This window comes from Ammospiza nelsoni, chromosome 1 (genome assembly GCF_027579445.1).
Source record: "Ammospiza nelsoni isolate bAmmNel1 chromosome 1, bAmmNel1.pri, whole genome shotgun sequence".
Taxonomy (NCBI): domain Eukaryota; kingdom Metazoa; phylum Chordata; class Aves; order Passeriformes; family Passerellidae; genus Ammospiza; species Ammospiza nelsoni.
The window spans coordinates 111,141,940-111,160,633 of record NC_080633.1 but is presented as its reverse complement, the minus strand read 5'-3'; the positions used below and the strand labels follow the sequence as shown (position 1 = coordinate 111,160,633).

General features: G+C 37.4%; 1 protein-coding gene across 1 annotated transcript in view; it reads right to left on the bottom strand.

The window, feature by feature from the left end:
* The window catches only part of ASXL3 (ASXL transcriptional regulator 3), a 96,294-nt gene that overhangs the window by 10,071 nt on the left and 67,529 nt on the right, over window positions 1–18,694 (bottom strand). The window contains exons 8-9 of the mRNA XM_059482413.1: window positions 4,602–4,698; window positions 4,023–4,128 (exon numbers count right to left, since the gene is read on the bottom strand). Coding sequence (XP_059338396.1) covers window positions 4,023–4,128; window positions 4,602–4,698 — 203 coding nt within the window. The remainder of the gene's footprint in view (window positions 1–4,022; window positions 4,129–4,601; window positions 4,699–18,694) is intronic.

Genomic DNA, 18,694 nt, shown 5'->3' with positions numbered 1-18,694 from the left:
GAAGAAACTGAAGAAAAAGGCTTTCTAAAGAAGGCTCAAGATCAGCATGTTTAAAGCAATCTCAGATTGCAAAATAAACAGCTGATCTGTCTTTTCCCTTAGAGAAAAAGACACCCAAAGTTTGCAAAACAGCACAAAAAATATGAGTGCAGCAGCAAGCAGATTTCAATGAAAGTGCTAAGGACAGGATTCAACTGGTAAAGTAAGGGCACTCAGTCATCCAGTAAAAAAACCCCAAAAAGCTACTCAAGGATATATGAATGCTGATATCCTAGTGCTGTGATAAATAGTAGTTGGGGGGCGGGGGGGAAAGAACCAAAGTAAGAAAAGGATTAAATCAGCAATAAAATTTGAAGGAGGTCTATCCAAAATTAAAGCTCTGATCTAGCTGATAGTACTATCCTGACATGTAACTCTCAAAAGTGAGAAAAGAAATAATATATTGACATAATAGAGTATAACCCTTGCCATCTTGGGGCAACAAGCCAGAAGAATGTGGATTTCTAGCAAGATGCATCAGCTGATCCTAAATAAATGAGTGCAGAATAATATTTTGTATTTTGAAAAAAGTCAGAGAGGGGAAAAATGAACAAATATGAGAAAGTGGAAAAAGAACAAAAATGGATAGACACAAACTGCAACTGACAGTGCCACGATAAACAGCCTGGGTACAGAAAAGAGCGAAAGATGCAATGCTGAGAGCCAACAGGGAAAAGGCACCCTAAAGTCTTTGATTGCTATCAACTGGAGTGCATAAAAATGCTTACAGAGATTCTGCATCTATTAATAGTCCTTCCCTAAGTAGAAGGTGAAACTTGAATTTACTTATGGAATATTAGAAGATCAAATTCACTTCAGTCAGAGCAAAAATACTACTCTGTAAAGTGTGCAAGTTAGCCTGCAAGACAGATTCATTTTGCAGATAGTGAATGTGAGAACCAGCTCGGGGAAGCTTACAAATTCTGCTAGTTCAGTCAAATCAACATGGCTGAAAAGAGACACAGCCCAATCATACTGAAAGCTAGTTTAAAAACCAAAGTGAAAAAAGGTAAGAGAATCACGGAGCCACAGCATATCCTGAGTTGAAAAGGATCCACAAGATCACCGAGTCCAGCTCTTGTCCTGGCACAGGACTGCCCCATGAACCAACACAAGGTGGAATCTACAGTAAAAGCTACCAGTCAGTGAGTAAACAATGAGGAAAAGCATTTAAGTGAGCAAAGTACATCTGCCTACATGACAGCCAAGCAGAAGAATGCAAGTGAAACAGTGCAAGCAGGGGATAGGGCAGGGAGGACCAGATTCAATACTTCAGTCAAAATGGAAATGATGTGGAATATGACATTTTGCATAACAATGTTGATGTCAGAAACCTAAGAAACCAAATGACATGTATCATCACAGACTGAGCAATTATCTGCCAAGCACCATGGTATCCAGCATTCAGCCAGCACAGCAGGACTGCTGGCTCTGCAGAATTATGAGCATCATTCTCTGTGCATGTGACAGCAATTTTTGACTGAAGAACTCCTGCACTGCTGGTAATAAACTTCTACTTCTTGTGGAAGGCCCTATACCAGGATCTTACACAGCCCCTTCCTCCATGAAAGGTTAGTCACCAACTCTTCTATTGACATGCATAATGAAAAGCCATTATGTTCTTTATCTGAAAACCTAACTAGTATTTTTTGATACTAAAAGTATCAACATCTGGACTAAACTGAAGTCTCAAAGCTCTTGACTAAGAAATTAAGCACTTTATAATAAGACAGTCTGACACATTAGAGCCTAGAATTTTCATTATATGTAAAGATAAGGTGCTGTAGAAAAAATACACTGGGGGAAAAGCATCTAGCAATGGTGCACAAAATAAAATACTAAAATGGATCTGTCCATTTCTTGCCTCATTTTCACTACATTTCCCAGTGGTCCAAGACAGCTGATTGTGAGAAGTAGTACTGTTACTACAGAAACATTTTAGTTACTCTTTAAGATAATCAATTATATGAAGGATTCCCTGTGCCCTGGATTTCTTAAGTGAAAAATATCTGACAGCAAAACTAAGACAACTTATGTAATGATGCTTCCCATTGAACAATTTTTCTGCTAAGTGTAACACATACATTTGATTGAGCACAGTGAGATAGAGAACTGACTGAATCCCAGCAGGTTGTAATCAGTGGCACAGGCTGTATTTGGAGGCCCATCACTAGTGGTGTCCCCCAAGGTTCAACACTGGGCCCAATATTGTTTAACTTACTCATCAATGAATTGGATGAAGGGGTAGATGCCTCCTCAGCAAGTTCACTGACAGCACAAAGCTGGGATGAGTGGCCAATACACCAGAGCCTGTGCAGCCCTTCAGAAGGAGCCTGAGAGGTGGGAGAGATGGGCAGGGTCCTGCATCTGGGGAGGAATAACTCTGGCACCAGCACAGGCTGGGGGCTGACCTACTGGGAAGCAGCTCTGCAGAGAAGGACCTGGGTTCCTGGTGGACAATGAGCTGTCCATGAGCCAGCAACACCCTTGGGGCCAAGATGGCCATGGGTATTCTGGAAGCATTACAAAGAGCGTTCCAGCAGGTTGGGGAGGTGTTCCTGCCTCTCTGCTGTGCCCGGGTGAGGCCACAGGTGGAGTGCTGTATCCAGTTCTGGCTCCTTGGTACAAGAGAGACATGGAGCTTCTAGAGATGGTCCAGTGGAGGGCAACAAAGATGATTGAGGGGCTGTTGCATCTCTCTTAGGAGGACAGGCTGAGGGAGCTGGGTTTTTTCAGCCTTGAGAAGAGGCAACTGAAAGGAGACCTCATCAATTTCTCTAAGTGCCCAAAGGGAGAGTGTCAAGAGGATGGGGTCAGGCTCTTCCCAGGCAATGGGCAGAAACTGAGGCACAGGAAATTCCACCTGAATGTGAGGAAGAACTTCACTATGCAGTGATTGAGCACTGGAACAGATTGCCCAGAGACTGTGGAGTCTCTCTCACTGGAAAACTGCCTGAATACAATCCTCTGCCATGTGCTCTGAGATGACCCTGTTTGAGCAGGAAGCTTGGACCAGATGAGCGACTGTGGTCCCTTCCAACATTACCACTCTGTGGTTCTGGGATATAATTAAAAACACTTAAAAATAAAAAGAAAAAAATCAGTAATTGTTAAATAGCTAGTTTATACTTTCTAATAAATTCTTAGTATTTTTAAAAACAGAGATATAATTCTAAGTATTGATGAATTAGATTTTAAAAATAATTTCTAAAAGGAAAATTCTTGGATTTTAAGAAGATGTGAATCTCCTTAAATTTTTTTTTTAAACAAATGAAGATAAACACTGAATCATTAGCTGCTGAAGAATGCCATTGCTGCATCATCATCATCAATGAAATTGTGCTGACTCACCCCAGTTGTGCACCTGGAGTGATACTATATTTAATTTTAGTCAATTAAAAGTGTTTATTTATTCTTTCCATCTTATTTCTAAAATTAAACTAGTCATTGTCACTTTCATTTGTCTCTAGCTAACATTTTTTCTATGTCATATATTCTTCTCAGGCCAATGGGACATCTCAGTAAAAAAATCAAAAACTATTTGATTTCAGTAACTCTGCAACTAGCTGAGAAAAAATAAAACAAATTAAAACATATTACAGAAATATTGCTTCTGGTCTTCTATTGCTACTGGTCTTCTCAACTGTAGAAGCTGTATTTATAGTTTGCAGGAGGGAGGAATTGCCCTAATGCTATCTTTTAAAAGATAATTAAAAAATATTCACATACTTGTGTCTTAAGCTCTCTTTGGAATGAATTTTTATGGATGACTTATGACTCTTTAAAAATGCAATTGTAATGCAAGTGCAGACACACGACTATAATTCTACCCACAACTTCTTATATTGGGGAATGACTGCTCTTGATAACTGCTTTATTAAGTTTTACAGCATATGACCGTGCTATGTGAAGCATAGAATTATATTTTCATTTCCTCCTAAAAGAAAATATAAAAAAATCCTTTTATTAGCTTCAGTACTTACTTTTCACCATAAAACCTTTCAAAGAATTTTTCTTTCCAAGGTTCTGTTTTCTTTTCCTTTTCAATCTCTTGTCTGATGCGCAACTGCATTTCTGGTGTAAATTCTCCTAAAAAACAAATACTAACATATTGAATAAAAGTTGTCAAGGATTAATTTAATATGGATAATTATAAATTGTAAATACAAAGATGACATACAGTGATTTCTGATACAATCATCCAACAATGCCAAATGAAATTAATGAAAATCAAAACGGAGAGTGATATAGAAAGATTTAATTTACCATATACCATCAGTATTTCAAGGGTATATTGGCAGGGTTTAGTTGCATGCATTCATGTTTCCAAGGCTGACAGTGATGAAAATACTTGGGTTTTTTTTTAACTGTCAAAATAAGCTGCCACAGCAAGCTGCAAAAATGTACTCTAAATTCAAAATGGAATCAGCAATTTCTCTTTTGCTGAATTACTGGTCTATTACAGTTTCTATTCTAAAAGTACTCCTCAAATGTAGAAAAAAGAGACACTCTTCATAAAAACAATTAACCTTGGGCAGACCTGAGAGCAAGCAGAGAGTTACCTTCTGCCAGCCGCTGTTTCCACCCTTGCGCCGCATACGCGAAGAACTCGTTATTTAGAGCGGAGCTACTGAGGCGCAAAACTCCATCGCTCCCCATCTAGAAAATAAGCCGTGGTAGCAGAAGACAGCGTCAGAAACAGCGCCAGCTAAGATCACATCAAAACACAGTTTCAATTAGGGGAAATGGGGGAAGTGTAGGCAGTGGGAAGAACACAAAATGACTACTACTAAAACAGCATTTTCATGCTAGTCGTTACTGTAAATGGGAGTGAACCAATCCAGCATCAATGTGCTCTCTTCAGTCATAAGTGTTACTGATGATAACTCAGTTTGCAACTGATTGATGTGCTTTAATCACAGCCCTGTCTTGAGACTATGTCTAGAGGCATTGTACGCAATCAAAAATCAAGATCATTATTGTACTTGTGCATCTGCCTATAATATGGTGCAAAACAAATTAATTAAATGCAATGAAGACAGTAACTTCGGTGTTTCTAAATAAACCTAATACTCGTGTTAGCTAATAAGCTGTATTGGCCAAAGAGTGGATGGCAGGCATTTCTTAACAAAAGAACTGATATAAACTCATAACTGAAACTGAGAACAGCTCTACGCATAATTTTATAGGCATCAAAAGTGAAATCTGTGAAAGAACATTAGAATTATTTGTGTTTCCTACATCTGTCAAATATGCAGTGATCAGACAACATTAAAAGTCTTATTCACAATATTTTCTACAATAATTTTTAAAAGCAATCTGACTGTTGAGCTGTCTTTTACCAAAAAACTTAGTGTATATTTTCAGACTTGTGAGGATATTTCTGTTTCCAAAAGAATTATAATTGAAAAAAGTAATTATATGAAACAAATTAGCAGTGGGTATCACCTTTAGCATAATAAATAGACAGTACAAAAAGTAGCAAATTAAAAAGAAAGGAAACAGTAGCAGAGGTAATGTTGCTAGAACAAGCACTCTCACTATTTCACATCCTTCCAGGTAAGTAAGAGATAAATGTTTGACAACACTATTTGTAATCTAGCAGTGAAATCCAGCACATTTTCCAGCATATTAGCAGATGATTTAGCTAAGTAATATCCCCTAGTTCTCAGTGCCTGTTTCAAACAAGAGCCAGAAAGACACAGGCATACCAGAAACATTGAATGATATTTCGATGCAGTTACCTCATGGAGCTCTATATTTCACTAATAATAGAGGCCCTATTTCAAGAAGTCTTTGTTAATTTACTCATAGCCTAGCTGACATCCTGTCCCACAATTAACTCAGTGAAGTAAACCAGAAAGATGTTAAGTAGTAATCAGAGAAATAGCAATTAGCATGGACTCTGAAAAACAGGCATTGCTAAAGGCATTTGATTATAGTAAGGAAATAATATGTGTGTGGTACAGAGTTCCTCACAGGATATGAACTTACAGAACTGCTGCCTGTGCTTTCCTGCTACATGGCATTGTTTTGCCAACATGTCACAGAAGTTGGGTTTAAGTGGGTTGGATATGTAAGGTTTCTATACATCTCATGATGTGGGTTATGGAACACGTGCATATTAATTACAGGTAGGCTATGACTAATGCTGAAACTAGAGGAAAACTGAAAGATACAGTGAAACATGCAGCAGAAGGACCAAGATAATAAAACCAGTGAGGTGAGAAAGGTGATAAAGAGCGTGTACTTATTGTATAAATCAAACTACTATGACACTTTATCCTCTTCCTGCATAAATGAATTTTGCCAGAAATACTTAAATTGCACAATTAATATATTAAACAGGGATTTTTAAATACCAGTCCCTCTTGCACCTGAACAAACAAACCAGTATAGCGTCAAAACCAGCACTTACACAACTTTCTAGAAAGGTTAGATGCAATGTCACAAAGAAGAGAATCACAACTTACTAAACAAACAACGCTTTGTTCCTCTAAGAATGGTGCTGAAGCTACCTTAAGTTTCAACATAAAAGGAGATGAAATGGAAACACTCACTTGCCAATATATTTTCTACTCCAATCTTCATTAAATTCAAGATTTTTTTTCTCTAAGCCTGGAAGTGTTTTGCAAAAAATAGTCATACAGACATTAAATTCTAATAATATTTAACCACATTTAACTGCAGGCTCAAAGGTATGGGCCTTCTGAAACTCCATGGCTCAACTGATGACAAACAGTGTAGCCATATCATCAGCCACATGAAAAGATCTCATAGGAAAGTAATGATTTGTGGACAATAACTTTCTGTTAAATGAGCAAAATTATCCAACTTATTCTAAGGTCACACCTCTATTAGATTTCATGCAAAGCTGAAATGTACCACAATAGGTGGAAAGAGATTGCCACTTGTCAGCAGCAATCCACTATCAGATTGCATTAAACATAATTTGAAACTGCAGCCAAGTGTGATTGAGATATTTCACCAGACTGCATAAATGAAGAGCATTGTAAAGACTGCCAAGTTATATTACCATGTGAATACAAGAAAAACAGTATTAGCTTCATTGCAACCCTGTTGTTGTAAGGACAGGAGAAAATCAAGCTTTGCAGGAAGAGTTACCCCACCTTTTATTTTTGTTGGCTAATATACTTCAGAAAAAAAAGTGCCAAGTTTCTGGGTAAGAATTTCCTAACAAAGTTTCAAAAAGAAACTGTGAATCCCAAGCTAAATGCTAGGAAAAGGTCCAAACAAATTCAAATGTGATCTAGTTCACCTGAGAAAAAAGCACAGGCTGGAACCTCAGAACAGAAGGGAGGAAGTGTTAGCAAGGTCATGGGTAAAGGTCATTAGTTCTTGTGGACCAGAAAAAATGCCAAGTAGTAAGTATCTGTAAAAGAAAAAAAAGAAGGGGAAACAAACTCCCAAAAGAATAGCAAAAAGGGAGAATTATGTTGATTACCTAAGAGAAATTATTATAGGTCAACTAACAATAGAATAACAATCCATTTGTGAACTGTATAAAAAACCAGATGCACACTTTGCTGACCACTTTAGGCATGAACAGCAGCAGCTTACAAATATTGGGGCACTATGTCCACAAGACTGAAAAGATGATGTGTAAGATGCTTAGGTTAAGAAATGTAAGAACAACAAACTCAACATGAGGTCACTGATTGACTGCATGGTAGTCATTGCCTCTGACTAACTGGCAGAGAAGGGCCTTTCCAGAGACCTGTGTTCACAGGTCTACATAATTCATGGAAGATTTATGTAGCTAGAAGAACCAAAATCTAAACACAGGAACATCTAATGATACAGAACGTGGAAACGCACAAATTAATTAGAGGAGAAGATTACAATGATCTATTTTAACATGACATGAAAGAATCAGGCTTAAATATTGTAGAGAGTATGAAAGTAGATATCATTATCTAGACTTGGTACACATATGGACACTAATATCAAAAATTGAAGAAATAAAGAGTTGTGCAGCCCCAGTTCACCCAACTTGCTTAGGAATTTGAGATCAAAGAAAATATTTGCTGAGAACGGAACAGGAAGGATTTATTCAACCAGAAAAAGCTCAAAGAGAAAAGGATGAGGACAAAAATGTTAAAGAAACTCATAATGGTCAAAGAGATAAAGCAAATGAAACAGAAATTTTGGAAATGTTATAGAAAGAATAAAGCACTATGCAGACAGCAGATACCGCCACCCAAACTAAGTTAACAAAAAGTTCAATAATTTAGCCATTTTCAGTTCATTTAAAGATTTCTACACAGTGAAAAACAGTTTGAACAAGTTGGAACAGACAAAACCCAAGTAATTTTATGTCTAGTTGTTTTGAAGAAGTCCCTCAGAAACAACAAAACTAAAAAAGATGTTTTATGCTTTTTGTCAATACCCTAATAATGTGAAATCAGGCTAACATCTTTTATGCTCTGTTAAACTTTGAAGGACTAAGAGGTCATCCTTTTATAATGTTAGCTAACAACCTCCACTGAAATATTTTCATACTTCATTTGGAGAATGCATTTTCACCTGAATCAAACAAGTTAAAGTGGAAATTTTGAAACCATGGAGTGTATTCACTTCTCTAAGCCCTGATGATAGAGACAGCACGATTAACCACCAGCTTTAAATTAGAATTTGGAGAAACAATAAAGCAGTTCTTAAATACACTGTTAATTTTTATGGTATTTAAAAAATGCTGTCCAACAGAGACAGTGTGTTAATGAGCTGGAACAACAAACATTTCTTGGAAAATTCATGTTTCATTCTGTTGGGCTTTAAATTTCTGGGTTTTTCTGATTAAGCACAATGCTAGTATTATGTTTTCTAATTAATACGTTCATGCTGAATTCACAATGGCTTTTGAAAGTTCCTCATTTTATTGAAAGCAAACAAAAAACCACCCAACCCCAAAACATATCTTTTAAAACCCAGCATCAATTTGCATTACAAAGCAGATGTCAAACACTCTTATCAGAACAAACTGAGTAACCTTTCTAGAACAACTACTTCAATTATTTTCCTCCAAGTTCCACTGAAAATTCTCTTCTGAAGATAAGGCAGGGGTTGTTTTTTTTAGCTCAACCCGAAGATGCACATTGGTGTTTAGTAAGTATACAGCAATTACTGCATAAGTGTATACTGGTAGGTTATCTGATTTTGGCTAGAAAGACAAGGAATTAGTCAATCTATTGTTTCTATATCTCTTTCAAATGACTCAAGATTCTCCTAATGTATTTATAAAATTTCCAATGATCCACTGTATACAGTTCTTGTGTAGTATACCATGTTTCTTACATGGAAGCTTATGTGTCAATATCATGCCATTTGACTAGAATCAGAAAATAGTTTGAGTTGGAAGGAACCTTTTAGAGGTCATCTAGTCCAACCTCTGCAATAAGCAGGGACACAGTGAACTATCAGAGGGACACATTCACCATCAGGTGTCTCAGAGCCTCATCCAAACTGACTCTGAAAGTTTCCAGCATGAGGCACCTACCACCTCCAGGAACAACCTCTTCCAGGTTTCTTCATAAAAACCTTTCTTCTTTATATCTAATCTGAATCAACCCTCCTCCAGTTTAAAACCATTACCCCTCAGTCCCACAGCAACAGGCTCTGCAAAAAAGTTTTCCCCCATCTTTTTCACAGGCCCAGTCATCCCAATTCTCTCAGCCTTACAACAAATATACCAAAGAAAACCAAAACTAACCAACCAAAAATACAAATACAAAAGCAATCAAAAAATCAGCAAAGGAAGTGAAGATTCATCTAAATGAGGGGTCCAGTACCACTCATTTTTTATACCCTTTCTAAAAATTGCTACTAACTCTATATTTTATCTGGGGGAACAATCCCATAATTCACATACTTTCCCAAAGGTATCTACAAAAGATGGAAGATATGAGAAAATACATTTTGATTCTTTTGCATTAAAGATTCTAAAATATTACAAATGAAAAATTTAGGAGCATTTATATCACACACAGGAAACATAACATTTTATTTATGTGTGCAAAGAGACACCACTGCTGTTTTGTAACATGAATTTGTAACAAATTTGATTCTCTAGCACTGGGCACCAGCATTTCACTGACCTGTGATTATTGTGCAGTGCAGATGGAGCATCTGAAGATACAGCAATTTTAGTGACTGACATTCTGTCTGAAGGCAGACATGTTGCAGAGCTTTATGCTCAAGTATTGACTTGACCTACATCTGAAATGAGGGAATGAGGACAACAGAGACTGTGTGATGAGCCTCAGGAAGGTGTTGGTAGGTATGACATGTGCAAAAACTACAATTTTCACTGTTTATGATGTCCCACCACCTTTACCTTAAGAATATATCCAGACATCAGACTGAGTGGATCAGAAGTGACAAGGAGGCTGTAGGATTCCTCAGAACCTAGGGATCTGTTGATATTTTTATCAGCAGTGATAGACATATACTGATAATGAAGTGGTGGTTTAATAGATGCTAAAGGCAGAATGGCTTTGTCATCTTCAACACATGGTGATGCCCCAAGAAAGTTTGGCGATATGGAAATAGGTAAACAGTGATTTCAAACATCCCTTGTGGAGAAAAGGAACATGCTCTATAGACAGACCTGCTTGATTCTTCAGAATTTGGCTATATTTATATACACAACCCAATATGATGGGGCAAATCAAATTCAAATAAATCCTGTTCTGTTATCCACTACCAAAATAAATTTATTTATAAAACAGGGGGTTAAAGAAGAGGATAATGTGATGGAAGTGGTACATTTATTTCAGTCTTTGATGGTTGAACACTAGTGCAAGAACTGCAAATGGTATGTAGGAGGACTTGGAAGATTTAGCAGACAATTGACATTTTTGACTTAAGTGGCAAAATGATTATCTGATAATTCATGACTGATAGTAATATAAAAGATTAGGCTTGTTTGTGAAAAAGAAGAAAAGAAGGAAATGACAAAAGAATTTTAAAAATATGATTTAAGTAGGCATTCTTCCTTAAATGCAGAATTAGTTGGAAGAATCCTGAAGAACATGGTGCTAGTGAAAAAGGAGTTAAAAAAAAAACTGACACAGTTCTTTAAATAAACAATGCTGACCACATGGAGTGCAAAGCCTCCTGCAAAGGAGTAATGGGGATTGTACAATAAGACCACATTGTCTTAGTTAGGATCTCACTGTTGATCTCACAGCATGTAGAGAATGGAAACGAGGTCAACTTACTAAGGAAGAATACCACAGCAGAACATGGTATAATGGGCCAAAATTAGACACAGTTGGAAAGGGACACATCAAACTCCAGAAGAAATAATTGTGTAAGTACATTAAAGGCAAGAAGAGGATGAAAGAAAAAGTACACTGTGCAACACTGGGGAATACTAGAGGAATACAGAGACAAAGCTAATGTTAAAACTTCCTCTTTCTTTGCATGAACCTTCACCACAAATCTAATGGGTTGAGGTGTTTAATACAATTAATACCAGCAACAAAAAGCAAAAGAGTCAGAACTGATCTTGAACAGGCAAGGAGCTCAACAAATATTACTTAAATGCATTCAAATGATGTGGGCTTGATAGTGTAGCCTGTTAAATGTCCAGATAGGAATCTACTTCAGAACTGTTAAAAGACAAATTTTGAAGAAATGATGAGTACAAATACAAACTTATACATGCTAGTTATACATATATAGCATATATGCATCACCTCTGTCTAAAGAAGGGAATAGGAAGAGATGAGGACTTACAGACTTAGCCAGCTTCAGAACTCCATGGCCTATGAACAGACCATCCATTATTTTTTGTGATACTCTAGGCTGCCCTAAGATACTGATGTGGACACATTCTGAGCAGACACAACCCAGAATCTATGGCACTTTAAACATTTTAAAGAAGTTAGGTGTTAGCCTCTCAGCTGACCCAAGAAACCTGTGTTTAAATACCTTGCTTCTTCCCTCTGTCTTCATGCTTTGGAAAATATGTGCAATGGTTAAAGCACAAGATAGAATCATTGGATCACTTAGGTTGGAAAAGACCTGTAACACCATTGAGTCCAACCATTAGCCCAGCACTGCCAAGCCCACCACTAACCCATGTAAATATCACACCATACACAACTGCCTGAAAATTAACCAAGAGTTGAGCTACAGCCAATGTAGATTTGTCAAGAGAAGGTTACCTCAGATCAGTCTATTATCTCTCTGACAGAATAAATGGCCTTGTGATAGAAGAGAAGCTGCACAAGTTGTGTATCTTGATCATAACAATGCAGTGTTGCTTAACATTTTCTCAAGCAATGCCAGGATATATAAATTGCAATTAGGTCACCAAAGAACTACTCAGAACTCTACTTAGGGAACTATTGTTTATTTATTATCAACTGGGAGTCTGTGTATTCAGAGGCATGAAAAAAGATGGAAGTAATTTGAAAATACTATCAGTCAGAGAGCATGTACAGAGAGCATCAGAATTCTTTTGATGGTTTTGTGAATTACTTTGGAAACAACAGGGATAAGCAGGGCATTGCAATAGTGGCAAATGCAAAGTTTGACACTTGTATAACACAGAACTAGAGAAATGCAAAATGAGGAAATTAAGTGTCTATGCAATGGTTCTTTAAAAGAGTACTTGTATTGATGAATTGTTCACAAACTGAATATAAGTCGATCTTGCAACTGCAAAGAAGGTGAGCACAACTCTAAGTTAGAAACAGGAGTACTGTGCAAAAGCAGAGAAATTAGTTTTGCTTTCCTTGGTGTTACCAGCTGAGCTGCAGCAATACATTAAATTCTGACTGATGCAACTCAGAAACCATACAAAATGCAAAGGAGATAAATGAGGCTAAGAACAGACTTAAGGCCCTAGGTCTACAAAGACTGCATTATTATGGGCTTTTTCTCAAGAAAAAGAAACAGGAACACAGCAATCTCCACACGCTACATGTACATGCCAAAAAGAGCAAAGAGTATCAGTCAGAATTACAACAAGAGAGATTCAGATCAGACCCTGAGGAAAAAGCTTTCTATCAGTGAAAACAATGAAGCACTAGATTTCCTTGGGAGAGGCTGTGAATTATCCACCACTGAACAGTCAGAAAAAGTTTTAGCCAATATAAAAGAAAATCAGATGTTGATTTTGCCTTAGTGTAAAGAAGATGAGATAAATTTTCCTTTTTTGCCATGTTTTCTATGTCAAGATGGTGTAACAAATTGCCATCTATTACAATATCATTTAAAAAAACCTAAAAGTGTTCTTGCAGATACTTAACTTCTGACCAGTTGTCAACCTCCAATTTCAAAGAAAGGTGCTCAAGAGTCAGTTCTTGTATTCTAGCTTCCAGGCTTCTAACCTCTTCATGCCCTTCCAGTGAGTCACTCTATGCAGTCTAACATAACAGCCCATGATTTGTATCTGAAAGAGCCCCTCACTTGGACAGAGTGACCTTTGGAAGCACTGTGATCTCATAAGACAATGGCTTAGCTTGCCTGCATACAATTAAAACCTTAGACTACACTCAGTTTCTGGAATCATCATTCTCAAACACAAACTCATTGTATCTGTTACCAGTTATGCTTCATGATGGCTGGAAGGACCCTTACTTATTCATCAACAACTTTTTTACTAGCAGTTGATAGCTTGAGCCATGTTAAAAGTCAAGGTAGATACCTTCTCCCTTGAGGCTGAGTGTGACAACCCTGTGGAGGAGATTTCTCATTAAGCCCAAAAGACAGAAATTCTCATTGGGAAATACTGAATGGCTGCAGAGACTAGTATTACAAGGCCATATACTTTGTCCATACTGATATTTTAGCATGAGGTACTACAAAGTAAAACCGAACTTATTACTATGTGTGCTCCTGTTAGTCTCTGGACTGCTCATGTTCTGACTGACACATTCTTCAGAAACTAACAAGATCTGCTTGCACTTATAAAAGCCTAAATTCTTTACAAGAATACAAAACAATCATTATCCTGTTCACTACTTTGGCTAGTGACCTGGGAACCAATTATGTCAAAGAGTTATTCACAGCTAGAGCTCTCCTTGTTAAATAATACAGGGCAATTATAAAACTTAACTTCTATCCATCTGCAAAATACTTTAAAGTGAACTTGCATGTATTTCTAGTAAGAAAATAATTGAGTAACTTTCTCCATTTCATATAGAATACTGCTGACTGTTCAAATATGCCATTACCTATCTAAAAGTCATTTTTCCACTTAAACAACTACTATTCAAAAGAGATTGTGATAAATGGGACCAAACTAAAAGGATGCTCTAACAGTTGGCAAGTCTATAATAGAGAATGAGTGTGAATACACTTGGGTCAAAAGGAAAAGCAGCTGTAGCTGTCACAAAAAATATGCAAGTTCTGTTAAACAATGGCTGCATTTCTGATGGTAATGTTTCTGCTACACTACTCAGCGCTAAGCAAAGATGTTGTATTTTTCAGCATTTAGTCATATCTGAGTGGTACCATATGGTAACAAATATCAGATCAAAGCAGAGGTTGAACTAACCTTGATAATTGTAAGGAACAGATCATATAGATAAAGCCTGTGAAAGACCACATAATAGCCAGTTACTAGGAAAGCTGTCAAATAAAAGTTTTTTATTTCTATTTAGTTTAGCTGGCATAAGACTGAAAAAGGAAATTTTAACATCCATAAATATTTCAGTCTCTTTGATATAACTGTGGCTACTACTCATATATGTGCATCCATCATCTTCTACTTATATCAGTTGAACTGTGGCAGCAATCAATACTAACTTTTAGTATGCAAAACACTTCATGGGTTAGTTGTCTATTGTATGAAATACAGCAATTGATTGTATTACATTTGATACTTTTCAGTTTTAATTTTGTTCTAGTAGATTAAAAAGCTCATGTCCAGTAATTTTTCTTGAGACATTTTTATGGCTCATGCAAATTTTAATGCCCTCCTCTGGGTTCTTTCCACAGCTTCTGAACTAAACCAGCCAGGCTTAATATTGAAGATGATGACTTAATAGTATTTATTTGATGAAAAGGGTATTTCATTTAGTGCAGCCTCCCTGGTGTTGTTGTTGCTTAAAGGTTGACTGAACAGATGTTTCTGCTGAGCTGCCCATAATCATGACCATATTTTCTTTTCAAATTTGATTTAGAAACTAGAAATGGAATAACCCACCTAATTTCCAGTACCAAACAGCAAATCCTACAATAAATCAAAGAATGGTTTGATTGGAAGGGACCTTAAAAGATCATCAAGTTCCAACCTCCTGCCATGGCCTGGGACACCTTCCACTAGGCCAGGTTGCACAAAACCACATCCAAAGGCAGTACCTGAACATGATAGATAACCTATCAAGTTAAGGCACAAAGTTTTCATTCATCTGCCAGACCTGAGAGAATGACACTGAAAGTATTAACATGGTTGTTATTATTGAACTATATAATAGCACACTTCAGATGGAAATAAAAATCAATTAATTTTTAGTATGTCTGAGGATGGGGAACTCACAACCTCTTTAGGCAGCCAATGCCCTTACAAAAAAAAAGTTTTACTTCATGTCCATATGAAAGCTCCTGCCTTTTGGTTTGTACCTATTGCCTCTGCTAGGGCCATACCCTTTTATACACACTGATAAAAATGCTCCTGGCCCTTCTCTTATCTAGGCAAAGTCCTAGAACTGGACAAGGTACACTAGGTGTGGCCTTCTGAGTGCTGAGTTAGATGGGATGGTCTGTTAAACTCACATCACAAAGGCATTCATGCCACTGAGTGGAATTCATGCCTCTTCTCTGACCCTGACCCCTAAAATCTGAACCAGACTGTCATCCAGCCTATAGAAGAGGTCTACACACATGCTGATCCCCTTGAGGGCAACAACCACTCCCCTTTTCTTCTCTGCCTGTCTTTTGTTTCAAGAGAAGCAAAAGCTTGTCAAGAGTTCTGATATACATAAAAAAAAGGAAAGAGAAACATGCAGAGAAAGGCACAGTGTAATCCTGGAGAGAAGCAAAAAAAGGAGGGGAACGAATAGCTAAGGAGTCAGTAATCACCAAGTTTAGTACAAAACATTGATGACTTCAGGTCTTGAGGACATAGATGGTAGGCATGTGAAAGAAGTAATCCAGCTGAAGACACAGAACATAAAAAAAAAATAGACAAGCCTTGCAAAAACCCACAGACACAATAGGACAGCAATTGTTTCTTTGCCTGAAGATAAGGAACACTCAGCAGCTCATCTCAAACAGAAAAATGCACACATTTACACAGTGCCATGGCTGATGAAAAATCTATCCTTTCTTTAACCAGGTGCCATGTATTTACAACCAAGAGAGGAGGAGTTTCTGAGTAAGAAGTATATGAACAGGAATATAAAGGAAATACTTCTGACAAGATGCAATTACCAGGGCCTTTCTGCGGTTGTGACCACAAAACATCCACAGTAACACTGAGAGATACATGACTGGTAAGAGATACACCCAACACTATATACATACATAAATACAGCACACAGAAATACATGGTCTGACTCAAGAGCTGCTGAAAGAACAGCAAAGTCAGCCACCACAAATTCAGGTCTGGGGAGGTGACATGGATAGGTACCAACTCATTCCATGGCTCTCTCAGCAATTCTGATGTACCTCAGCTTGGGTGTTCATGTTCACTCTGCATAAGTTCTCTTCCATGGGTCTCACCTCCTCACAGTAAAGGGTAACATGACCCAGATTATGGCTCATTTTCTTTAGTTCTGATTATGAAGTTATCAATTCTTATAAGAAAAGCTCTTTGTCATTTCTACCTGATCACTGACATAACATGAACAGTCTGCCTTCAAATACAAAATGAAAAGACAGATTTTTAAGACAGATGGTGAAAGCGATTCTGAGTATTACTTTAGTCATATAAAAATAACCAGATTAAACTGAGAAATAAAACATCAAAGGATGAAAAAGAAAATATCTACTACTACAGGAATAATTGCTTCAGACATGGGAAGAAAAGCGAGAAGCATCTTTGAGAGAAGGAAACAAAGACCTTTTCCATCTTCACTAAAGTGGGAAATATGCGGAGTAAAACTGAAGAATTGCAAACATATGTTTTCAAAATGAAATGTGACTTGTTAATTTAGACCTTGTCTAAATCAAGAAGACAAGTGGGATAGCTATATTCATTCCAATACGCAGTAGTGTCAAAAAAGACAATAGAATCCAATCTGTTTGAGCTCAGATGCAAGAAATTAGATGAAGAATTTTAGGCGAGTAATAAATCTGGCAAAATGAAAAGATAAGGCATGTTTTAAAATGAAGCAAAATCCATGCAAAATAGAAAAAAAACCCCAAGAGCATGCAGCAAATAGTACCATGTCACTGCATTTAAATTCTAGAAGTAACAATTAAAACCCCTAATACAAAGTTCACCTAATTAGTGAACCCAAGCATGTCAGAACACACAGAAAAAACCAAGTATTTATAAAGGTACTAGAAAAGGCACATAAGCCTGGGGGAAAATAGGCAGAAAAGCATATATGGATTGTGACCAAGGCAAGCATGTATGGAACTTGTTTAAGGAAAGATGACTAGAGACTCTGAGAAACTGAAACATTATTGAATTATCCAAGAATGTTCACATTTTGTGGAGAGTACAGGAAAAGGGATATAAACAACCAGAGTCTATTCACTTAGCCTTTAATAATAAAATTATAGACATATACCTTTGAGAAGCAGAAGGTGAGGGGAAGTTACATGTAAGCATCTAAAATTAGTCTGTCATTTTTGATGACTGTCAAAAATGAAAATCCTGCATCCAATCTCTTTTCTCTAGGCACTAGAAAACACTGCTTTTCTATGCAAAAAAATGGCTGCATGTCCTTAACACAAGAGAGAACTAAATGAAATCTGAGATTAAATAATTCAAAGGATAGTAATGTTCTGAAATAATAAGAAAAAAAGTCTCAACTTTTTTTTTATGCTTTTGTACTTAAGCCAAACAAATATATTGGAAAAGGGTGAGGGGAGGGAAAGGCGAGGGGAGAAGCAGAGAGAGAGGGTGGGAGTAAGGGAGAAGAGGAGGAGAGCGCTGCAGAAGCACGGATGGATCACTTCTGCTTGCTCTTCCTTTTGCTGCACCTGCATCCAACATCCTGCTTCAAGTCCTTGAATGTCTTCAGATTCAGAATGGAAAGGAATGTTCAGTTCTCCATCTAATTCCTGTGCAGCCCTACAGTGGCAACACTGGAGGCACTGCAGACCGACTCGCCACTCATGAGCGCTTTGCAAGGGAGGGGCAGTTGGAACACACTGCACGCTGCAGTGCTGCAGAGCACCCTCAACAGCTACATGACTTGCAGCATACCAGTCTCTTGTGTCCACATACATTACCACTTATGTCCACACGTTAGTTATGCTCTCATAACACAGCTCCTAGAACAGTCTTTTAAAAAGGCACTTATGTGAGGCACACACTTTCCCACTGACAGGGGGGTGCTTTATCAGTTCTCTTTTTGAAGTACTAATAATTCTGTCAAATGTAAAAGGAACTTGTTCTGCGTACAAAGTCCTCTTTTTTTTAAGTCCTAACAGCTGTGCACTGTGTTTTAGAAAACTTGCTTGAAGGGAACAAGAGGGGAACAAAAGCTTCACCAGTCTGCATCAG